General features: G+C 35.4%; 1 protein-coding gene across 4 annotated transcripts in view; it reads left to right on the forward strand.

Annotated features, from left to right (window-relative positions):
- The window catches only part of mllt3 (MLLT3 super elongation complex subunit), a 400,950-nt gene that overhangs the window by 195,446 nt on the left and 179,243 nt on the right, over positions 1-26,261 (forward strand). For 3 of the 4 annotated variants that reach the window (XM_051930090.1, XM_051930091.1, XM_051930092.1), the window contains exons 3-6: positions 5,995-6,077; positions 10,278-10,421; positions 11,930-11,968; positions 21,906-22,028. In XM_051930090.1, coding sequence (XP_051786050.1) covers positions 5,995-6,077; positions 10,278-10,421; positions 11,930-11,968; positions 21,906-22,028 — 389 coding nt within the window. The remainder of the gene's footprint in view (positions 1-5,994; positions 6,078-10,277; positions 10,422-11,929; positions 11,969-21,905; positions 22,029-26,261) is intronic. The other variant, XM_051930093.1, reaches the window with a different exon arrangement.

Genomic DNA, 26,261 nt, shown 5'->3' on the forward strand with positions numbered 1-26,261 from the left:
AAATTTAATGACAGAGTCACTTTTATTGTCAACTCAGAACGAAATCAGAATACACAGGTGTTTGTATATACAGTAAAACCTCGATTATCAGGGGTCGGAACTGAGGCCGTGACGGATAAAGAACAGCTACTTTAAAAATGATATACATTAGATTAGTTTAGCAAATAGTCATATTTATTTATAAAACAAAACTAAATTAACAAAATGTAGTTTAAACAAAATTAATTCATATAATATTATAACTCGGAGGTACTGAAGTTTTCTATGTTTTATTTGGAGTCTTTTTACCATAACAAACTGTGCCCTGTCTTATATGCCGTTATCTGGATTGTGGAGCACACGTCTAAAACAGTAAAAGAAAGCTTTCCCTACCGATCAGTTTTTCCTTCCATTTATATTCTTTTTTCTGTATATCATAAATACTCCTGCTTATTCTCTCCTGACTCACTACTCAAAACTTCTTCCACCGCACCTTGCTTTTTCTCCTAACTTCTCATGTAACTGTTCTCCTAAGAGGCTTGTCCGCTTCTTGCAGAACAGCAGCTCTTCACCCAGTCCCATCACTTAAAGCATTCCTTCCTCCCTTTCTGCTCCCCCGCAGTGCATCACAAACTTCCTGCACATCACAATATATTAACAAAACATAATGTTTTTATGGAAAATTACAATACAGAAGAACATTAACATTAATACAGAATATCATTACCATCAGTGGTTTCCATTTTCAACACATTTCGGCACATGTTGGCATCATGCTTTATATCATTCACTGTCCACTGTTCTTCACTACTCGTTCACTGTTCTTCCTACTCCATAAATTGAAGCAATACTTGAAGTACTTTCGCCATTTCATAAATGTTTAATAACTTAAATTTTTTGTGACAATTCCAACAACACACACATTTATTGGCCATAACAAAACATAGTAGATTAATTATAACAAAAGCTATAAAACACTATTAAACTGAAGGTACATAACTGACACTGTGTTGCTGTGGAAGTACACTATGCACTAGCACAAGGAAAAGTTGTTCCATTGTGCAAAGCTCGCAGTTTACTACACAGCAGTATTACTGCATTAAAAGGTAGGCGCTGGTGTGTGCAGTGTTTTTTTTTTTTTTTTTTCTGGCCCTGATGGTTATTGGAGACTGACAGATAATTGAGGTTTTACTGCATTATTGGAGATATTCACTTGTAATTTCTCCATTGTGCCCATAAACTGCTTGCAAGGACAGCAATTTACTGCAACCCTGTCCTGGTTAATGCAGGTTTATTATTAGTAAATGGGAACTACTTGACAGTGATTTACAACATCATCTTAAAATTCAACGTGCAATTGTACAATGGAGCTGTTAAAATGCAACTCAAGTACACTTAAATCTTGAAAAGTTATTATTTTAAAAACACTAGCTATTAAATTCCATTTCAGTTAATTGCTTGATAAATATGAATCAATATAACAATGCAAATTGCTACTATGCTGTATATTTATCCATCACTATATCACTCTGAATACAGTTTTAGTTATTTGGTTTTAAACGAACGTTGCTGGGGTCTTACTCTTAAGATGTAAATTTTTTCGTTTGCATCTCTGCCTTTTTGCATGGTGTTGAGTATGAAGAGATTTAGTTGGTGCAGCATGGGCTAGTAATGGCATTAGTGTATATCTCCCTTTTCACTTGTAATAGATATGCAGTCAAAAAACAGTGTATTAAAGAAATATCGCAGTGAAATTCACATCATGCTATACTGTATTTCTCAAAAACAGCAAAACTTAGGTGGTAATGTGATCAACATATATGTGACTATAGACATCTCTTCAGTTAACTTTTTTATCTAAGTAATGTTTTGGATGTAACAGTGCTTGTACCTGCACATTTCTGGCAGGTTGAAAGGGTGTTTAGTAGTCTGTGAGGTAATAAAGATAATCCATATTTTGTGTGTTACATCCAATGAGGTGTAATGCCTAAGACATATTACTCTTGCAAAATGGTACACCATAAGCAAAGTCTGTGAAATAAGGTATGCTATATACACTCTATGATGCCCAGTGTGATTTTTCTATGCTGTGGTGTGTTGGGCTGGTAACTTCACGGCCAACGAATCAACAAACTAATTAAAGGGGCAGGCTCAGTTTTGGTGTGCACTCTCAACTCCCTGTAGGTAGTAGAAAAGGAAAGAACTGAAAGAAACCGAGTTCCTTAATGCTGCACATCCTCTCTCTAACACACTAACACAGTGTACTTTAGGCCGAGTCATGTGTTTTGACAAGAAACGCTACTGGGATTTCATTATACCAAAGACAATATGAAGCATAATGCCTCACTGTGACTGTGCAGTTTTTTCTTTTTTCATTTTCTTCCTGTTTAGTCATTCTGGTCTGGGTTCAGACCATAGTGTCTGTGAGTGTATGTAAATTTAGTGTTCTGTCTATTTATGTATTTATAAATTTATTTCTGTAAAAAGCCATATTTCCCCAAGGGGACAAATCAAACAAATTTTGGTATTTTTTGAAAGCAATCTGTGAAACCCAGTATTCAGCCTTCACCAAACAGATATAGAGACAAGACAACTTTATGTAAAATGGCACTTTGTATAGGATTAAACAGCGTGTAAAATTAAAAGGTTGAGTATAGGCTGTTATATTGGTAGAAATATAGTTAAAATGGTCAAAACAAAAACATGTAGAACAGTGTAAAAACATGTTACAGTTTTTTTACTTTGGTTCCAGTCAAAGGGACCATTAAAACAATGTTTTTGTTGTTGATGTTTTAACTGAACTTTTTTTGGTCTAGTTATAAAATAGAAAACCCTTACCACACTATAATTTTACACAACAGTAGTGAAGATGAGTTATATTGTAATTTTATGGCTGTCTATTTATTTTTGTTTTTTTCGTCTGTATGAAATGTCTGTCTGTATTTTTTGAAGTCCTTTTGACAGTACATGCAGTATGTGTGAGTTAGATTTGAGTTTATTCATCAGTGACAAACCAGTAAAAGAGGAGGTTGTTTATTACAGTTCAGATTTTGTTGAAACATGTTAGTTTACTTGTACTGATAAAATTAGTATATGAGCACTTTACTTGTAATTGAAATTACAAATATATCAGAGCAGACTGGGCAGGTGTTGTGCATAAATAGCCATCCACCATAAGAGCAAAGACCATTGTTATGGAATTTGCACCAAAACTTACAAAAATCCAGGGTGATCCAGGTCTCTAAGTAAATAAAAACCAGACCGGGGCCTCATGCATAACGTCGTGTGCAGAACTCACACTATAATATGGCGTAAGCACAAAAGTGGGAATGTGCGTACGCGCAGAAAAATCCAGATGCAGGAATCTGTACGTACGCAAACTTCCACGTTCTTCCGCTACATAAATTCCGATCAGCGTGAAAAGTAACGCACGTGCACGCGCCTTCTGTCCCGCCCCAACTCCTCCCAGAATTATGCCTCTTTGAATATGCAAATCAGTATAAATAGCCCTTAAGCTCAGCCTTCTATGAAAAGGCAATGGGAAAAGCACAGGGGAAAATATAAGAATTTCAGCGAATACCAAATGGAGGCAAAGCAAAAACGTACTATTTGTTGGTTTAAACAGTGGTATAATCAACAAAATGAAGTTGATCAAGTGACAGAGTGTCGGAGAAACTCGAAAGCTCAAGTTCACAAAGTCGCACAGTGCCCGAAATAAAAAAGAAATCACATATCAAAGTCGCCGTGAAAAGGCAAGTCGTAGCCCACCGTCTGAGTGTCATATGAAAGCTTATTAGGGTACAGACAAAAAAAATAGGCACACAGTGAGGGAAAAAAAGCACGAAATGTCAACTTTAATCTCGAAATTTCTACTTTACTCACGTAGTTTATTTTGCCATTAAAGTAGAACATCATAAACTTCATCTTAAAATTGTTTAATTTACTAGTTTCTCAAATCCCATTGTAACTAAAGTAGCACATTAAATGTTTTGTTCTGTATTTGATCTTCAATGTGCTCTGTGTGTGAATCACTACCTGCTTCTTAAACGGGCTTTCTTTTTCTCCGACAAGACACAGAATCCATTACATTCGTGATATTATAGCTCTCTGAATAATTAAAATACTGAGATGTATACGTGATATCTTTTTCATGATGATAGGAGTTAAAGCATGTTATTAAACATGGGAACATGGTGGTGCGTGCTTGTTCAAGTCTCGCGCAAGAGGCTTGCTGCGCCATGCGCGACCTTCGATGAAATAATTTATTGCAGCAGCACTGTCTCTTTCAAACGTACTAACCTCTAATTTCTGTCCTTACTTTTCTTTCTCCAAATACCCAATCGCCACACAATCAGCTCTGTAATAGACACGAACCCATCTGTAAGCTTAGAACGCAGATTCTTCAAAACTTTTAAGGAACATTGAAATATCTTCGTAGTGCATGTTTAATTATTCTATCCGTCTATCCTTCCAGTGTCGCGTCAGCACGAGCAAGAATACAACGCAATGCAGGAACAATCCATAAACTAGCTAGCGCTGTGGCACCGTGTCCTCGCATGTTTAATTATTAACAATACAGATTATTTAAATGAAGTTAAAGTTTTATCTGTATAATATAATCAACATATTTTGCTGCATTTCATCTTAAAAATGATATAGTCATCATATGTAAATACGCGCTTTATAAAGTGGCGCAGGTTGTGCAATATTATAACTGTATCCCAAGTTTACAGTGAGGCGATTGGACTTATAAGTCCAAACAGTTCTACAAGGAGCACTTGATGGACTGATTTAGTGCGTTTGTAGTTCTTGGTATGAAACTTTTTCTAAACCGCGAAGTCCGTGCAGGAAAGTCTCTGAAACATTTTGCCGTGGCTCAGGCAGCGTCTGCTTCATGCTGTATACTGATAATTTCCGATCAGCTGCTGCTGTGATTCCCCACTCAGATACAGTGATATAAATACTCCGAGTGGTGCAGTGAGAGTAATATGGAAAAAGATGATCTGCTGTGGCAACCCTTAACGGGAGCAGCTGAAAGAGGAAGAAGATGCATTGAGAGTAACAATGCTAAAGCAGTTATGGTATTTGGAATACTATGGCTACTCCCTGGACCATTATATTGCTGCAGGTTAATTACAATCAGATGCATTACACTAATAAACAATATGCAGTTAGTTTCAGTGTGCTGTATTTATAAAGCCATGTCAGGAATGTGGATCTAAGAAAGAAAGGTTGACCACACAGGAACAGTAGCACTGCTTTGACACTGGGTGCCGCCAGTCTGCAAAACCGAGCGGAGAAATTGCGTACGCCAGAGCATGAGGTACCGTGGAAATGTGCGTGGCTTTACGCCAAGTTTAGGTTTTATACGTCGCGATTTGAGCGTGGAAACGTTCGTACGCAACATTTCTGTGCGTACGCACCGTTTATACATGAGGCCCCTGGACTACATGTTTGTATATTTTGATTTACACTGAAATCTGTAACATTTATTGGAGTGTGTTTTCTGGATTTGCAATCAAGAGAAAAGTTGAACATCAAGCTCCACAAATATTTGCATTTTTCTTCTGTTATGTACAATCACAGTCGCTGCCTTATATTGTATCAGTATGGTGAAAAATACATTTTTTGCCTAAAGTAAAACTGAACTAAATTATCTTGGTTACTAAAATTTGATCAGTTTCTTATAAATATATATGATTTTTGTTTTGATGTGATAAATAGTAGCCATACTGCATGTGTTGGGTTTTTCAGACCTGAGACTTAGATAGATAGATGGATAGATACTTTATTAATCCCAAGGGGAAATTAACAAATTAGTAAAGCCTAAATAAAAAAAACATGTGATTGTACGTTCACAACGCCAAATATTAATCTTTTATATGTAAAAATTAGCTATTGTCTTTCTTTTGCTCATATAACTTCCTTTCCATATTTGCCATGCATTGTATTTGAAGTTCAGTTTTTTTTTTGTCTAATGTATTTTCAATTTTCTCTTTTTTTTTCTTTCAACAGTTTGTAAAGACCCACCTTATAAAGTGGAAGAGTCCGGTTATGCTGGTTTTATTTTGCCAATTGAAGTCTACTTCAGAAATAAGGTATGCTTTTTATATCTGTTTTTTCCCTTAGAGCTTGAAGCATAGAAATATTAGACTGAGACATTGTTTATCAATTGTAAATAAGTATAAACAAACTTTAGACCATGTCAAATCAACTCAAATTTTGTGATGGGGAAAGGGTTGTCAAATTTGACATGGCTTTACTTTTTCATCAAATCACAAGACCATATATATGTAGCATGCTTAAATTTTGCATACTTGAACCTTTGTAGGTATAGTATGTAGCAGATGACACCACTTGGTAAGAACAGACCTTCAAAAATGGAAAAAAAAATATTTTGCTTCTTTGGCTTTGCCATATTTAGGCTTATGCAGCCCTCTGAATTTATTGTCCATGTTTAGATACTTACACAGGGCTTTTCAAAAGGTTATAAACAAACTGCATCAGGGTTTGACCAGCAGATTTCTCAAATGTGAAAAAATCACTTTGGGTCTAATTTTCAGACCAGCTTAAAGCACATTGGGAATGTCTAGATATTTTTAAAATTATTTTTCCTGTTTTCTACATGGTCACTTCTTTCTCAAAAAACAAGTCTTACTGTTCATATGTGAATCTTTCGTTTTTATTTTCAGTTATAAACATGGTTTAAATTCATCATTTGTCAGTAATGATAATCATAAAGTTCTTCATCACTAACTTGGGTTTAGGATAAATGGAACAAAATAAATCGCCAAAGGCACATTAAGCACCACATATGATTTATCACTAAAGACAACACTAGTTATAATGAAATGTTAACATCTTGGTATTGCAGCAGCAGGAATGTGACCCATTTCATTTCTGTTTCAATCGAAGTACAAAGCGTAGGGCACCCTCTTCCCTGAGATCAAGATGGTACTGCCTCCCACTGACTGTTGCATGAAACATATCGGGATGTCTGATTCTGCTTCACTCTTGACATGAATCGAACCAATCCAACATTTTTGCCATCTCTTGTTGTAACAGTGGTATTCTTGTGTACCAGGTACTCTTTTGGTCATGGAGAATCGCATTCTTTGTTCAGCAACATGAGACAGGACATCGTCATTTGATACGAAAAAATGTTTGACATTTTTGATAACTGATTGAAAACTCAGTGATTACAATTTTTGATGCATGGCGCATTTAGCCTATGTTTAGGATGAAAAGTAAGGTTTATGTTTTGAGAAAGAAGGGATAATGTAGAATAAATGAAAAATATTTTTAAAATTATCTACATATTCCCATATGCCGTTAGGGTGCTCTGAAAATGAAATCCAAAATGATTTTTTGGATTTAAGAGATTTACTCTTCACACCCTGATACAGTTACTTTTCTGTTTATTGCTTTTTTTTCTGAAAGCCTATATAGTTTTCTGAATAAGGTAAAAAATCAGAAGTCTGTGTTGGTTACAAATGTGTGTTTCTGAGGCCTGAATATGGCTAAGCCAAAAACTCAAATTTTGGTCAATTTCAAGGGGCTGTTTTCACCATGCATGGTCATCTGGACCAAATGTTTTAATTCTATCACATACTATACCAATTAATGCACCAGCATGCATAGTCTGAGCCTGCTCAGGGAGATTTTATCCGGTCTCATTTCTTCATCAATCTTCCCTCTTTCCCTCCTTCAGAAAGCTGGTTCTATCTTGGATAGTATTGATCTTACATCAAAAACATTTTACAAGGTGTCTCCTGACTAACATGGGTACACCTGTGAAACAAGTGTATGTCTAATTACACAGTTAGGGAATAAGGAGCGGTACGGAAACACTCCATATAGACCATAGTTTACAGTAACGTTTTAACAGAGTATAATGGTCACGCTGCTTCTTGCAGCAGAAAAAACATTTGGCCAGTGGCAGAAGTAACACCAAAGACAGAAAGTGTTACCAAATTATGAAAAATAAGGCAGCTGTGCTAATTACCACTCATGCAACATGCACAGCTTTACCAACATCCACATTGGAACTGCAAAAAGTGGAAAAACAATTAAAATGCTTTGAACTTTACAGGGTATTGGTAACATTAAACACTGATGGGGCACTTCTTGGTACTGTATGATATATCAAATCATTTACGCTAATTTGTATTTCACTAGAAGATGATGTTCTTTGGACAGGAAGATGAAATGAGTAACTGATTTCAAAATAGTTGACAAATTATTTGTTGTTACTGGCACAACTGCCTATTTCAAATAATTAATGGGTTACTTTATAAAGGTTGCTTACAGCTTTTAGCATCAATTTAATTAGGCCTAGACCAGGACGTATTGATGCTGCCTAAGTTTTTAAGTAATTATATTATAAGTCAACAACAGAGATGGTCAGTAGGTATTTATTGGGTAAGACAAAAGGTACTCTACAAGCATCTAGGTTTTTTTTTTATTGCTAATTTTGTGGCAGTAAAAATGAAATATTGAAATAACATGGAATATTTAATGTAGGTAAGATAATCATAAGCAAGATATTTGGTATGTCTTTAATGTGAGATGGAAAAGTCATTAATGAACCAGAGAAGTGCAGTTCCCAAAAGTGATGCGTTATAAAATATTCCCATGTGGAAACTTTGTTTGTGTATTATGGAGCAATCTGTAGTTTGGGTGGTATATCTCACAATAGCATATCTTCCTCAATTTGCTTGTCTCCATCTACTTTCCAAGTTACGTTTATGGTAACAAAAGGGGAAGCTGGACAAACCTGGCCACTCTGTTGATATAAACAACATCCACGTTCTTCTGTTAAATTCTTACATACTCCTAGGCTTGCTAAGATTTATGATTCCCTCAGCTTATCCTGATTCTGCCTCAGAGTTTATTACCCTGGGTAAATTATCACTCTATGCTTACATTATTTCAAATGATTTGCCTTGAATCTGTGAAACACCAGTTCTAACAGTGAGGCCCTTCTGCATTTTTTAAATCCTTACACTGAAAGTCCAAAGTACGACTTTCATGGTGGTCCTGTAGAAATGCAGCTGAAACTCTGTAGAAACAAGGATGCTAGAACCTACTCTTGGGAGCCAGACCTGGGAGTGCAGCTCTGCCCTCTTTCTGTTTTTACTGCCTCTAGGGGTGTGGGTTGGGTTTGACAGGAGTACGATTGCCATGCCAGTGAGGTGTAAGACATATTTGGGATAGAAACAGCAGTTTTAGACCTCTTTCCATCTTTTCCCAAGCAAGATTAAGAATGGTATACTTTGCTTTAATTTGCAATTTTTTTCTTATTCAAAAATCAATGGCAAAAAATGCTCTTAAAGCTGAAAATGCACCCTTGTAACTTTTGCTTTATCATGCCATTTTAGTGGTTCCCATTTATATTACTTTGTAACTCTACTGCATCTTAACCAAGACAAAGGAGTTGCTTGTGGACTTTGGAAGTAAACAGCAGAGGCACCACTAACCCCTCAGCATTAAGAGCACTCAGTTAGAGAGGGGAAACTGTTTCAAATACCTCTGTGTCCACAAAACCGAAGACCTGACCTGGTCCAAGTACATCAACATCTTAGTGAAGAAGGCCTGACAACATCTTTACCACTTCAGTGATTGCAAGGCTCTGCAGATAATGGTGCAGTCAGCTGAACGGATAATAAGGTGTGCATCTTCTGCACCAAGTGATATTGAATCAGGGCAAAGAAAATTATCAAGGATACCAGTCATTCCAACAGTGGCCTCTTTGTTCTGTGGTCAGGAAAATGCTACTTCTGCCTGAAGACCAGTTCAAAGAGACTGAGGAGGAGCTTCATTCCAAAGTCCATACTCATCCTAAATAAGGACAGTGCCTAGGGCTGCATGATTCCCTTTTGTAAATTCATGTACATTTCTTTTTTTATTGTATATTCTATAATTCTAACATAATGCATATATTTCTGACATTTAACATTGATTGTTATTAATATATTTTTAAACTATTGTGTATGATTATTATGTGTATTATTGTTTATTTCCCTTTTATGTTCTTCTTTAATGCACAATCTTGTGGTTGAGCAATTAAGCATTTCACTACATGGTGTACAGTATGTATAAGTCTATGTGACAAAATTTGAATTTGATTTATTTAGTTTGTGGATTTACACTGTGTAGATACTTTATATGCCTACTTTTATCTTGCCAATTTGTAAAAATGCTGTTTCTCTGCCCCTTTTTTTCTTTTTGTGGTGTCTAATTCAAAAATTGTTTGGGGGCTTAGTGGTTTACTAGTCTGATATTATGCTACTCTACAGGAAGAGCCCAAGAAAGTGAGATTTGACTACGATTTGTTTCTTCACCTTGAAGGCCATCCTCCTGTAAACCACCTTCGCTGTGAAAAACTCACATTCAATAATCCCACTGAAGAATTCAGAAGAAAGCTGCTAAAAGCAGGAGGGGTGAGTTTTGCCCACTTAGCACTTTAGGGCAGTGATAGCCTTGTTACTGATTAATGAGAATGCATTTTGGTAAGCAATGAAAATTCTTCCACGTGTACAGCTTAAAATGGTTTCTAGAGTGATAAATGTCCTGGCCACTTATTTTAGGAGTACAGGTGAACAAACAGGGAATGCCTTGGAAAAAAGATGAAATAATCCATTAAAACAGAATTTATATAAATAAGGGTTTTAGCATTTAGGAAGTTGAAAGCAGTTACAATTCACTTCAGTTAAGCCAATGAGTAACTTTACAGATTAAAGTGAACTTGTCAGAACTCTGTCATTTATCACTAGGTTTTAAGTTTGTCCTTGGCATTGAGCCCAAGTATTTCAAAGTAATGCATTTTTTTTTTGTTAATGAATGGTTTGTAAGTGCACTTTGTTTACTTTAAATCCCGGATATACAATGCAGTACAGAAATAAAGATTGCCTTTTTGTTACCATTTTTATTAAGGTTTTAATGAGTAATTTATTTGGCCTTCATATTCTCTTTCTCAGAAATATAGTTTTTTTAGTCCTGGGGAACAATAAGAATGACTCGCTGGTGTAGTTTAAATGTGATAGATGTTTAGAGATTTTTTAATATTTAATGTAAAAGCCCATATCATTATATATTTTGATTAAAAATGATAATACTTAGACATGATTGTTTGTTTATTTTTTATGTGTCTACTAGTATAAAAGAATATAATGTCAAATATCTTTGCTTATCTGTGGAACATTGTTTCTTGACCTTGACCTGTGCTGCAGGACTAGGGAGTATATAAATTGTTTAATCAGATCAGTGATTGATGTAAAAAAATTAAATATCTAAATTGTTATTCACTTTTGAAACATTTCAAATATTATTTACAGCAATATATTGCAGTTGCAGTGCCATACATACCTTTATCGATCTGCCCATTATTAAATTCAAATTATATAAATGATGGTCTTTGGGATAAATAAATTCAGTATGCCAAATGTTCATTATTGCAATTCTAAAGTTTCTATTCAGATGTGAGGTAATGAGACTGCTGTGGTGCTGTTTTAGTGTCAATCATTTTGCATTTTTTGTGTTCTTACTTTTATAAACTTAACATTTTTGTTTTTTTCTGTGCAGGATTAACATTTCAGTACTATAATAGTTTTCAGGTTTTGATGCTTAATTTTCATTGCAGCTGAAATTTATCTGCATTCTAAAGAATCAGAAAATGTATATTTAACAGAGAAATAAGCAGATACCCATGCAGACAAATAAATATCTAGATTAGGTTTTATGTTGTATTTTCTAAAGGATAAATCCTTTTTTTAAATCATTAACGTGTAAAAAATGTGTTTATAAACCTCTTTTGCTGAAAACTATTTAATTGCATGAAACATTTTATATATACATAATCTTTTATTTATAAAGGGAAAACTGCTCAACAATTTATTTTACATTTAGTACTACTTAAGCAATTAATCTATTTAACTCTTATTCCACACAGCAACGAAATCCCCATAAGAGGAGTGCAGAGGACCCAAAAGTAAGTATGTAAATTTGTTTCTAATTTAAATGTCTATTAATGGCAAACTGGAAGTGGAGCTGAATAAAACATTTTTTCTCCAAAACTTCTTTTATAGAATTAAGACACACCTCTTTTTTTCCAATGCTCTTTAAAAGCAATATATAGGAAACATATAAGAAATGTCCAGCTTTAGACGTCAAATTTCAAGTTTAGTGTCAATACTGTAAGGATTGAGTACATTGAAGTTCATATTTGCCTTTGGTTATGGAAGTAAATTAAAAGGAAAATGTGAAAAAAGAGAGGGCATTAAGTTTTGAAAATCAGTATTTGACTCTTGTCGATTAATAAAGAATACCGTAACAGTTATGTGGTCAGATTGCTCCAATAATTTACAAGACCTAATTCTTTGATATAAAAAAGATATTAAGTTTCTGGTCTGGACATTTACTGTAATTGTAAAAGTGAAAATAGTTGGTGTCTCGGATGTTTGGAATATTTTGAGATTCTACCTGCTTTTTTTTTTTTTTTTTTTTTTTGGACCTATGGTACTTAAAGATTTTGTCAGCTAATGGGAAGTGGTATGCTTTTTAATTATTGTAATAATCTTGATTTCTCAATTGAGAATTTAATTGCCTTCCTCTGCTGTGTTTTTGTGGTGCAATGATAAATTATTTATAATTACTGTTGATCTGCGAAATTCAAGTGTTTTTTTCAGAGAATATTCTGTGTTCGCAGGTGACCTTGTTTAGCCGAATATTTTCCTGAAAACTCACTGTACGGCTGGCTTAGGTGAACATTTTTTTCCAAGCTCACCATGTACCAGCCAAGCGTTAAACTTTCATGCATGCCTCTTTTGCAAGCACACAAGGGAAAAAAATGCCATTTTGCAACCTTACTCTCCCACTGAACAGTATTGTGCAATATTTTTTTCATCTTTAACTGGACTTGTTTCTACCACTTGCGAATGTTTCAACCCCCTGGGGTCTTTATCGTATGTGGGACATGAAATGAACTTAAAAAGTTAAAAATGTGTCCCAAAGGTGGAGAAATAGTGCCAGAATTTCATTCAGCATGTGTTTTTTTAAACAAAACAAAAACAAAAAACTTTCAACAAAACCTTGCACTATTGTTCAGGGCAGAACAGCACTGCATTGCTGATTATGCATGGAAGCTAGCCATGTACTCGGTAAGGATCTTAAAACAAGCCTTAAAGGAGCCAGCCCTCTCTCCTCATCAGAAAACACAGAACATGCTGTGAAATAATAAATACAAAAGATGTATTACTATTTACAAGGTGTTTGTTTATTCTTGATGGAAAATGAAAGTGTGAAGCATCTTCAAATACATGGGGAAGCAAAAAAGTAATTTCTGCTGAGCCATAACTTCAAACAATGGGACAAGCCAATCCCATGCCGCCACTTTGGGGCCTAGACCATGTGTCCCCCAAGAATGACACTCTCTCAGCACAATGATATAATATTTAATATATTTCTTGCTAGTTTGTGGCCGTTTGTTGTATTTTATGTGTGGTATTTGTTCCATCAATATGTTTTGTTGTTTGAGGCAGAATGGTGGAATTGTCTACCACTGCCACCTCACAGCTCGGATCACATATTTGGCCACAACAATCAGTCCACAATTGTTGGTAGACTTTGGCCTAGCCCTCAGGGACACTTTAAAGACCATTGCACCATGATAATCCACTCAAATCTAATTCAGTTCCTCCTTCCCCCATTGACTTCAATGCATTTCCCAAATATCTGATTTTGCCGAACTCGAGGCAAAGTAAATTTAGCTGGGTTTGCTAAAAACTGTTTATGATCATCTTTGTGATTTTGAAATTTGGTTGTTTTAGTTGCATTTACTTTAAAAACTTAGTACTGCAAATATCCATGTTTTTACTAATGGATAATGTGCTGTTTGGTCTATGATAAAATCATATTAAAGGAGAAATTCCCATGTGCACAATAGAGCTCAATGATTTGTGGAAGATTTATAATTGCGATTTTTCTGAAAGATATTGCGATTTGATTTGTGATATAATTTTTAAAGTCAAGTTTCAGTTCAGTATTCACTGTGTAATAGGTTTAAAACATGATGGAGCATTACCACATGAGATACCATTAAAATATTAACTGCTTAATATTCTAATGCAAGGATGATGTATGTATTACATTTTTTAATTGGCATAAAGCATAGAGCAATCAAACCGAGAACAATTCAGGAGCAGCATCTAAATATTGCACAATCTGTAATGAATACGGGGTGAAGTGGTGGCTCTGAGGCTAAAGATCTGTGCTGGTATCCAGAAGGTTGCCGGTTCGAATCCCCGTCACTGCCAAAAGAGATCCTACTCTGCTGGGCCCTTGAGCAAGACCCTTAACCTGTAATTGCTCAAGGGGTGCTATACAATGGCTGACCCTGCACTCTGACCCCAAGGGGTATGCGAAAACTAACAAATTCCTAATACAAGAAATTGTATAAGGTGAAATAAAGAACAAAAACAAAAAAAACAATAAAACATTATTTACTGATATCCATCACTTATAAAATGACAAACCATAGAATAATTATGTGATCCGTAAGTATAATAGAAATGGAATATAAATGTTACACAAAATATCTACATATTGCACATTCAATTAAAACATTTATTTGCAGAGAACCAGCATTTACCTTAGTAAAAAGTTACCATAGTACAGAACAACTAAAATTTTAAAATTACTCCAAACAACAGAAACAGTACTTGCTTTCCTGACATCGCTACTTCTTCTCAACGCTCATTGTGGCCTTTACATATTTTTTCTCGAAAACACCAACATGTCAGCCTTTGCTGGTTCCAGACCCGAACACTGAGTTAATTGTCTCAGCTGCTGTTGGGACTGCTGAGACACAGCATTAAACAGTGTCACTGATGACGAACTCATGGTTGGTATATACAGGATTTTGTGAGCCAGTTTGTTCAGTATTAGAAAGTTAAAATATGTACTAGAGCTGTCCAATTAGCCAAAAAAAGGTTAGAATATTAAAATGAAAAATAAGGAAATATTCAAAATTATTTGAAGTTAGGTTAATGATACTGGACGTAACATATACATTTCTAATTGACTTTTTTATACTTTATCATGATAGTAATGGCCGCAGCGGTAGCTAAAGCAAGAGCCAACACCAACTAAAGAGAAAAAATTTAGCGATATTCGGGCAACTGTAAGAACAATCAAAATCCCAAGCAGCTGCACTCTATAAAAGAAAGGCATTGGCACCACCGTCCTGTTTTCAATCTGCTACTAACAGCTAGATGCTTAAGTTTAAATCGCACAATCGCTTTGGCACAAAAGCACAAGCTAATCCCTCACCCAAGCATGTGTGCCTTGAAAGGATTTAGGCTGTTTTTTGTGGCTTCTTTTATGGTTTGCTGTCCTGACAATGATCAAAACAAATAATGACCAGTCGGTGTGAGAATAGTGAACAAAGTAAAACAGTAAGCAGATCGAAGGCAGACTTGTTATTATTTTTGAGGAGTCCACTGCGCAGTGAACAGTGGCAGGGAACGTTTAATAACGCTTGCATTCAGAAAAAATCTGGACGGTGGCACCTTTGGACTAGTTCAGAAATGCATGATTGTCACAATATCAAGTCAGGGTTGTACAATCTGTCAGCTTTTTCTCCTTCAGTCTATTCAGAGGCAAAATGTTACTTTTATATCACTAAGGAAGTGTTTAGAAAAACTGCACCAAGTACTCTTTTGGCAGATGGGTCACATAAATCAAATGTTAAAGCGAACCTTTAGCATTTCTCTCGCTTTTCACTAGTCAGTATGAATTTCTAATTTTAAATATAGTAAATACTATTGCACTTTTTTTAACAAAGCACTAATTTCAAAATAAATATACAGCAGACATGCTAGCGTGCTAATCAATCAAACGAATCACATGCTTTAGAATATTAATTGAATGCTACAGACAATGTTAATAACATTTAATATCAGAATAGTGCATCACCAACCCAGACAGCATGTATGTATAAGGCAAAAGAGACAATGTGGCGGCTGCACGACACATATCAACACGCAGCTAAGCATAAAAGAGACCAAAGTAAAATCTTGCCTCGTATGGAGCTCCCTCAGTACAACTTGGTTAGGATTGTCCATGCCTGGGTCATCTACAGTACAGTACAGTATACAATGGTATAGTATACCATTTGACAACTGAATTCTGTTCCCAATATGAGGATCTTCTGGTGAAATATCAGGTAGGTAAGTCATGTAATCAAGGAACGTGAGCAATGCCCACCATTTTGCAATATCTATAATATAATATTTTGACATTGATGCGGAGTGCTTTGTAATTACTAACGATCCATGTTGGTGATTTCAGACAAACATGCAACCTCCTGCAAAAGGTAACATGCCAATTAACCAGTTTCGGTATGATATGTAATCATACTTGCTAGAAGGGCACAGATCAATCAATAAAATCACTTATTTGGTTCTTTGTGAACTGTGCTCTATGTACACTTTATATGAAAGAGTATATTTACCTCATAAAAACAAAATATTAATGGATGGTCCTAGCGGTCCGATTGGACGATCATTGTGCCCGGAAGCACATCCACAGCGACAGGTCCAACTTGTTGATCAAAGAGCACAGATGTGATCTAGCTGTAAGGTTTACTAATGAAGAAAACTAAGCTAGCCATTTATAATTAAGAAAAGGCCGATTGTGGAAGTGAAGTGCAAAAACAGATCAGCATAATACTGCAGTTTTGCATAGCGCGTCTGGAGTAACATGATGCCAAAATTAGTTTGTGTATAATGAAACGACCATTCTTTTATAATCGAATATTAGCTTTTGCCTTTGAATAAGACCTTTTTTTAAATAAATTCAAATCAAATTCGAATAGTGATGTTCGATATAACAGTCATATTGGTTAGACACTCTGCATAATGTATATCCTAAATCGCAGCCTTTGTGATTTGTTAATATTGTTTCAAATCGCCATTTTAATTTAAAATCAATTAATCGTTAGCGCTAGTTCACAATTTTTTTTTTTTTTAAAGTAATGGTTTCCAGGCTTGGTCTTTGAAAGCCTATGTAACTGCTGGCTTTAAACCTAACTGGTGTGTTAATCAGCACAGTTATGCATTTAAGTCAAGTCATTTTAATTGTTTGTGACATTCATGAGAGTTTCACCAGACTAGGTACAGAGAATACAGTACTTCGATCATTGAACTATATGACATACTGTAGTTTTTAGGACACGTTTCCCTTTATACTGTGTATTTATGTTCTTGTTTTCCTCCAATTTATAACTGTTTTCATACAGCCAGTTTGACTTACTGTTTACATTTTCATATTTAGTGTTTTAGTTAAAGTAAGCCACACAACATCATTTGGCTAAGCACAGAATCTCCATCTCTTTTCTTTTTAATTTTCTTTAATTGATTTTTTTATGCATGTTTCTGCCATCATTTTCTTTAAAAGTGGCAACTAACAAACAATACCTACCTATGTGAATAATGACTTATCTTTAGGACAGAATGTTTATTCTCTTCAACTGACACTTCATAAACTAATGTTTCTTTAATAATGAATATTACAGTACAGTGATCCCTCGCTATATCGCGCTTCGTCTTTCGCGGCTTCACTCTATTGCGGATTTTATATGTAAGCATATTTAAATATATATCGCGGATTTTTTGCTGGTTCGCGGATTTCTGAGGACAATGGGTCTTTTAATTTCTGGTACATGCTTCCTCAGTTGGTTTGCCCAGTTGATTTCATACAAGGGACGCTATTGGCAGATGGCTGAGAAGCTACCCAACTTACTTTTCTCTGTCTCTCTTGCGCTGACTTTCTCTGATCCTGACCTAGGGGGTGTGAGCAGGGGGGCTGTTCGCACACCTAGACGATACGGACGCTCGTCTAAAAATGCTGAAAGATTATCTTCACGTTGCTACCTTCTGTGTGCAGCTGATTCCTGAAGCGCCATGCTGCACGGTGCTTCGCATACTTAAAAGCTCAAAGGGCACGTATTGATTTTTTAGTTTGTTTTTCTCAGTCTCTCTCTCTCTCTCTCTCTCCCTGCTCCTGACGGAGGGGGTGTGAGCTGCCGCCTTCAACAGCTTTGTACCGGCGGTGCTTCGCATACTTAAAAACAAACAGCCCTATTGATTTGTTTGCTTTCCTCTCTGTTTCCTTTGAAGAGGAAGATATGTTTGCATTCTTTTAATTGTGAGACGGAACTGTCATCTCTGTCTTGTCATGGAGCACAGTTTAAACTTTTGAAAAAGAGACAAATGTTTGTTTGCAGTGTTTGAATAACGTTTCTGTCTCTCTACAACCTCCTGTGTTTCTGCGCAAATCTGTGACCCAAGCATGACAATATAAAAATAACGATATAAACATATGGTTTCTATTTCGCGGGTGGCTCTGGAACGCAACCCCCGCGATGGAGGAGGGATTACTGTATAAGAGAATTTAAAAAAAAAATCTTAAATACCCACAGGAAAACTAGCCTTTTCCTGCAGTAGCATATACAAATTACTGCTAGATTAATGTTATATATTCAAAAAAATAAATAAATGAACACAACTATTTTCTGTATAAGCACATTACATGTAAGAGTAAAATAGTAATAAGCTAGGAGACTATGTACAGGATGGCGGTGGCTCTTGATTAATACTGTAAATTGGTTGGAAAACCATAAGATGCAAATTTTTTCTGCCCATAACAAATGGTTTGGTTTTAAGTTGTTTTAAAATTTGAATCTAAAAGGTGCTCTTTATTTTCTGTTAATCATATTTGCCCCCGAAAGTTAAATTTACTGTGAAAAAAGTTGTTGCTTTGATGTATGCAAGTACAAAACATGTCTGTTGTGCAAGCTTTGTAAAGAATGGCTATACCAACTTCAGCTTTTGTAAGCACATTTTACTGATCTTACTTCGCATCAGTGTCTCTGTCTTGGTTTAGTACATTGGGAATGATTTTAAATAAAGGGACTAAGTAGCATTTTAAAGGGGAGTTTCCATTTTGGGTAGTTTTGGTTAAGCATTTGCCTTTTGACATGCAACTATTAATCAGTGGTTCTCCAACAAACACAGATGGAACTCATATATTGACCTGACTGTTTTAGAAATAATGAGAACAATCTTTCACAAGCTGCTACTTGCATATAGTGCTCTACAACATAAATATTTGCACAGATGAATCCTCATTGTAACTTTTTACAAATCTGAAAGCAGCTTTAGTTGGAAAAAATGCAAGTCTGACACTTCGTCACACTGAAAACACCTTGCACATTTCAGTGTTGTTTTACAAATGTAATTAGTTCATTATCTTATGGGATTCAAACTTATGAGCATTCTTTTTACACTGTTTAATCTTCACATAATACCAGCCATTTGGATTTAAAATATTAAAATAAAAGATAAACATTTGGGTGCAAAACAAATTATAACATTTTATCAAGCAAATATTGTGCAGTGTTCCTGACTGACCTGGGTGTTATTTGCTGGGCTTGCACCAACCAATCCCTCAAGTTGCTTTTGCTGTATATAAAGAAACATAATTTGCACATTTTTATTGTGTTGGTGGCACTTTGGATCACACTTCTACCTGATAGTGTCTGAATCCAGATTTAACCAACGTACAGTAATCCCTTCTCCATCGCGGGGGTTGCGTTCCAGAGCCACCCGCGAAATAAGAAAATCTGCGAAGTAGAAGCCATATGTTTATATGGTTATTTTTATATTGTCATGCTTGGGTCACAGATTTGCACAGAAACACAGGAGGTTGTAGAGAGACAGGAACGTTATTCAAACACTGCAAACAAACATTTGTCTCTTTTTCAAAAGTTTAAACTGTGCTCCATGACAAGACAGAGATGACAGTTCTGTCTCACAATTAAAAGAATGCAAACATATCTTCCTCTTCAAAGGAGCAAACAAATCAATAGGGCTGTTTGCTTTTAAGTATGCGAAGCACCGCGGCACAAAGCTGTTGAAGGCGGCAGCTCACACCCCCTCCGTCAGGAGCAGAGAGAGAGAGACAGATAAAAAAATCAATACGTGCCCTTCGTGCTTTTAAGCATGCGAAGCACCGTGCTGCATGTCCCTTCACGAAGCAGCTGCACAGAAGGTAGCCAACGTGAAGATAATCTTACAGCATTTTTAGACGAGCGTCCGTATCGTCTAGGTGTGCGAACAGCCCCCCTGCTCAATCCCCCTACGTCAGGATCAGAAAAAGTCAGCGAGAGAGAGAGAGAAAAGTAAGCTGGGTAGCTTCTCAGCCATCTGCCAATAGCGTCCCTTGTATGAAATCAACTGGGCAAACCAACTGAGGAAGCATGTACCAGAAATTAAAAGACTAATTGTCTGCAGAAATCCGCGAACTAGCAAAAAATCCGCGATATATATTTAAATATGCTTACATATAAAATCCGCGATAGAGTGAAGCCGCGAAAGGCGAAGCGCGATATAGCGAGGGATCACTGTATATGCTTTCCTTAAATATTTTTGTATGTTCTGTCTGAGTTCTGTTGGTTTTGTCTGAGAACAATTTATGACTTCTGTAGTCCAAAGACATAGTTTCACATGAAATGGTGTTTCCTAAATTGCACCAGTTTGGTAGTGAATTTGTCTGTGTGTTAGTGTGTAAAGCATGGTTGAGGCATCCAGTGTGAGTGTTTTCCCTAGCACCTGCTTCTGGGGTTATACTTTTAGATATTTAAACATGAATTGGATTATGAAGGAAAAATGATAAGCCTGGCATAGCTGTAGATGTAAAAGGTATGTATAATTTTAATCTTTTTAAATTAAAGTTTGATCTGGTGATGCAGTAGTTAGCAAATGCTTCATTATGGATCAAGTGTTCCAAGTTTAAGTGTAAGTTAGATTAATTTACGATTTTGTATTGACCTCATGTGTGTAAGTGGACACTGTGATGCACTGTCTGACATTCTGCCCAGATTTGGTTGTAGCCTTGTTGTTGGGATAGGCTCTACTCCTCTACAACCCCGAATTGGATAAAACAGGTTTAAAAATATTGTGTGGTTTTATAATTTTAAAATGATTTAAATTGTTTATGCAGCATTAACTTAATTTCTAATGTTATGCTTTGTCTAATTTATGAAAGTATTGATTGCAAGATGCATTCTTGGTTTAAAAATTTTGTTTAGGAAAAGCAATCCTCAAGCAAATGTAAATATTTATAACTAGAATTATTGGTTAACAAAGTAATGTTTTAAATATCTTAATGCACTGTAATTTAATTCACCTGCATTATCTTTTGAGTTCCTTCTTCATCTGCTGTTGACAGTCTAGGTCCATAGATTTTTTTAATACCTATTTGAATCAGAGCAAACAAATATAATTTTATGCATTTACACTATGATGCAACATTTCTTGGGTAATTATTTAACAATATTTTTCCTTGCTGTCATCGTCTTTGCTTAATTGATTTTTAAAAGATTTATTCCATGTGAAATGAAGTCATTTAATTAATGGAAATGTATATTGCCGTTTTGTTGTGTTTTGTATTTGCTTACTTTATAAAATCTATGATCATGTGCAATTCATTTTATTCTGATTTTGTTTTTTGATGAAGGATACATTGTTGTTACCAAAAGTCCAAAAGGGTTTGCATTGTGTACAGTGCCATGGAAACAAACTAGATCAAGAAAGACTTGTTCTACAGAGTAATATTTGGTTCAAAAACAGTTCCTCAGTGCTTTATCAGTGCTTTCATAATTTTAGATCTCTTTGACATTAAAGTTGAGAAAAAATGTACGTAAAAAAGTAATGAAACAATAGAGGCATTGTGCCTCTTATATTTTAAATAGCAAAGTGTTTACACATATTCTGTAAGATTATCATCTTTTTTTTATAAATGCTAAATTGAACTAGAAAGGAATTTTTAGTAAATCTCAACAGTTATTCTCTTTTATTGCAATAAAGGTCATGGTCATGCAAGAAGGATCCACATCTCTCTTTGGACAAAGCCAGCAGCTCCCTGCCCTTCCTAGTAATTCCTTGTCATTTTTGGAGTCTAAAAGCAAGAAGTCTTCTCATGGGTCGAAGGTTAGTTTTATAAGGAGAGTGTGCTTTTTTGGACTTGGACTACTGTCCCTAATAGAATTATTTTCAGATGTACCTGTTGGTTGGGGATAGCTTTTTGAAAAGATATTTAACTTAAAGTTATAATTACTTACAGATTTTTTCTCAGAATCTCAGTTTGGTCACTGTTTAGGTGAAGTTTACATATTCTTCTTATGCATGCATTCATTTTTTTTATCTTTTTGTGCCAATACCACCTGTTCTTACCCATGAACATATGATCCAACAATAAAGGGTAATTAATGTCTGAATATCATGGAAGAGGTTTGAAATCACTTACCAGAAATCAAACACATGAAGGGCTGGACATTTATAAAAATTAAGAACCAAAACTGAGAACCAGCAAAGTTATAAACCTGAAATTCATTTTTTTTTTAAGAAGATGTAAAAAGTCTTTTTTTTTTAATGATACAGTGTGTTTTACTTCACCAATGGTGGGAAGGCATTCCTAGAAATTCATGCAGTGATAGTAGTAAATGATGTCATCTAGGAGAGATGTGCACAGTAAATAAACATACATTTCTAAGGAACTAAATCTGATAAAATATTACAAAATTAAATGCACCAGTATACTCTCCCCACCGAGTGACCTAAAACTTGGATCATGTCAGTTAAGATAAATAATGGATGTTTTCAGGTGGGCCAGGTTGTGTGTTCAATTCATGCTATAGCATCTTATATTTGCAAATGGGTTGATCTGTTTTTAATGCTTTTGGAATTTTAATTTCTATGAAAAGGCTTATGAAGCGTGAAATTGCTAACAATCTGTAGAGTGATTAGATGCACTGCTTTATTAAATAATGTATATAATTGTAAAGGGTGGCTTTGATTTATGATAGACATTAGTTTTTTTTTTGCTCTTTTGCTTTTTTTTTATTTTACTTCAGGATGTGCTTAACTTTTTTATAGGACATATTGCTACTATTATGCATTAAAATAGTATTAATGGCTATAAGTGAACTTGAAAAGCACTGCAAGTTAATTATTTGCAAATAAGGTGGAAGTGACAGGTGCTGTGGTACGCATACAAAAATATTTAAATCAAAACAGGGTGTGACCAATTACTGTTAAGTCAGAGTTCACAAGTTAAAGATTTGTGATCATTATATTATTTATTTGCATCTTTGAGCTACTCTTTGAAGGATTTTTTTTTTGAGAGAAAAACTGTAAATGTATTACTTGGGGTTTTCTAAGCTTGTATTTTTTACTGTTAGGGTCAGAAATAAACAGTAGTTTTTGGGTTTGTTTTTCATTTTCAGTTATAATACATTTGTATATTTTTGGAGTTGGATTTAAAATGGCATTTATGAATTTTTTTCACTTTTTTTTTATGTAAAAGTTGCTGAGGTACAGTATATAGTGCATACTGTGTAGATGAGTAATTCCCTGACTAATGAATTATTTATAGTGTATTTCCAGAAATCTGAAAAATATACAATTTTAAGTTCAGGATATAATTCATATAAAGTATTTCTCCATGCTTGTGCCACCACTTTTCTATATCCAACTTGATGTCTTCATCATTGGCTTAGTGCACACCACAGAGGTAGCCCTTCAGACAGGGAAACAGATGTTAGTCACATGGTACCAAGATTGCCACCCCACCCCAACTCCTCCCAGAATTGTGCCTCTTTGAATATGCAAATCAATATAAATAGGCCCTTATGTTTTGCATTCTGTGAAAAGACAGAGAAGAATTTCAGCGAATACCAAGTAGAGGCAAGGAAAAACATACTGTTTGTTGGTTTAAGCAGTGATATAAACAAAAAAAGGAAGTTGATCGAGTGAGAGAGTGGCAGAGAAACTCGAAAATTCAAGTTCAGAAAGTCGCACAGTGCCCGAAATAAATAAGAAGTGGTCAGATGTCAAAGTCGCCGTGAAAAGGCGAGTCATAGCCCACTGTCTGAGTGTCATATGGCAATGTATTAGGGTACAGAGAAAAGAAAGAAAAAAAACTGGGACACAGTGTGAAAAAAGTTTGAAATTTCCACTTCAATCACTTAGTTTATTTTATCATTAAAGTAGAACGTCATAAACTTCATCTTAAAATTGTTTAATTTAATAGTTTCGCAAATCCCATCATAACTAAAGTAGCATGTTAACTGCTTTGTATTCTATGTGTTCTTCAATGTACTCATTATGTATGTGAATCACTATGTGCTTCTTAAATGGGCTTTCTCTTACGCCAACAGGACACAGAATACATTACATTCATGATGTTACAGCTGTCTGAACAATTTAAATACTAAGATGTACACCTGTTATCATTTTCATGATGATAGAAATTAAAGCATGTATAAAACATTGAGGCATGTTGGCGCAGTGGTAGTGACAAGCTGGCGCCCCTTCCAGAGTTTGTTCCTGCCTCCCACAAGATGCTTGCTGCGCCGTGTGCGATCCTCAATAAAATAATTTATTGCAGCAGTACTGTCTCTTTCAAACATACAATCCCCTGATTCCTGTCCTTCCTTTTCTTTCTCCAAATAACCAATCGCCACACAATCAGCTCTTTAATAAAAGTCAAGCCAGCTGTATGCTTAGAACACTGATTCTTCAAAACTTTTAAGGAACATGTTTCTCACGTTACTAATGACAGTAGTCAGGCAGTCAGTTCAAAGCCGGTCGAGTTGAAAGCTGCTGTAAGAATACAACACAAACAAAAGCATGCCAAAGTCAACTCAAACTGATGACATCATCATATGCTGCGCCAGCCCGCTAGTTAACACCTCTTAACAGAACATTGAAATGACTTAGTAGTACATGTTTAATTATTCCATCCATCCAGGGTCGCGACAGTCCCAGCAAGCATACAGTGCAAGGCAGGAACAATCCCTGAACGGGGCTCCAGCTCATTGCTACAGCTGCGCCACCGAGTCTTCGCATATTTAATCATTAACAATATACATTATTTAGATGAAGTTAAAAAAATATCTATATAATGTAATATTTATACTTTACTGCATTCAATCTTAAAAATGATATCAAGAGCTCCAAGAAGATTGCGCCTGAAAATCTAAATCGACTTAGAAGCCAGTCATCATCATCTGTAAATACGCGCTCTCTTCTATTGAATTGATTTGAATTCCTTTATTGTTATTGTATGGTACAATTAGATTCAATATGCAAATCCTCAATAAACTTATTTTCCTATAAAATGGTAAAATAACAACAACAATAATAATAATAATAATAATAGAATAAAAAACAGTGAAAAATATACAATATGAAAGCATAAGTGGCTCAGGTTGTGCAATATTTCAACTGTAATGCAAGTTTGCAGTGAGGCAGTTGTACTTACAAGTACCAGGAGCACTTGATGGACTGAATGAATGCATTTAGAGCTCTTGGGATGAAACTGTTTCTGAACCACGAGGTCCATACAGGAAAGGCTCTGAAGCGTTTGCCGAATGGGAGAAGTTCAAAGCTAGCTTATTTAACATTTTTTTATAAAATTCCACTGGGTAGCCATCAGGGCCAGCTGCTTTTCCACTTTGAAGTGAGCTTATAGCATCTAGTATCTAGCTGCAATATCTGTAATGAATCAAAAAAACACATCAGATTGTGTCTTATCTTCTTTAAACTGAGTAGAATATAAGGACTTAAAATACACTCTAAATGTGGAAGTTATATTTTTGTGGTCAATAGTTTTATCTCCAACTGTGTTGGTAATTACTGTTATTGCATTGCAGACTTCTTGCTTGTAGATTTGTTGGGCTAAGATCTTATTGGCCTTCTGTCTGTTGCTTCAGTACTGTTTCAGCACTAGTACTTGGGTCCAAAAACTGGTATCAATACCAAAGTCCACATTTTAGTACCAATTAGGGTAATCGGGAGCCCAGGGTTCCCGGGAATGAAACTGCTATAATTTCCGGGAAAACAGGAATGGCCAAGCTCGCATATATAGCATGTAAAAGTGTAAAAATCGATCAAGAAATAACAGAGTTATAGTTGAAAATAATTAAGGTGGCGTCATTGCTGCAGCTTGCACTTCATCAGACAACAGCTTTGAACAGCAACTTGAAATTGCAATGCGTCAGTCTGTTTCATCCGCTTTATCTGTGCCAAGAAACTTGCCATCACAGAATGATGACAAGAAACTGGATGCATCAGTAAAAGCTAAAATGGCGGTGTTTCAGAGCAACAACAAGTGCAGGCGTTGTTTAGAACAAGTGTATCAGTATTTGATGATTGTGCCAC

Source organism: Erpetoichthys calabaricus, chromosome 7 (genome assembly GCF_900747795.2).
Source record: "Erpetoichthys calabaricus chromosome 7, fErpCal1.3, whole genome shotgun sequence".
In the NCBI taxonomy this organism is placed as follows: Eukaryota; Metazoa; Chordata; class Cladistia; order Polypteriformes; family Polypteridae; genus Erpetoichthys; species Erpetoichthys calabaricus.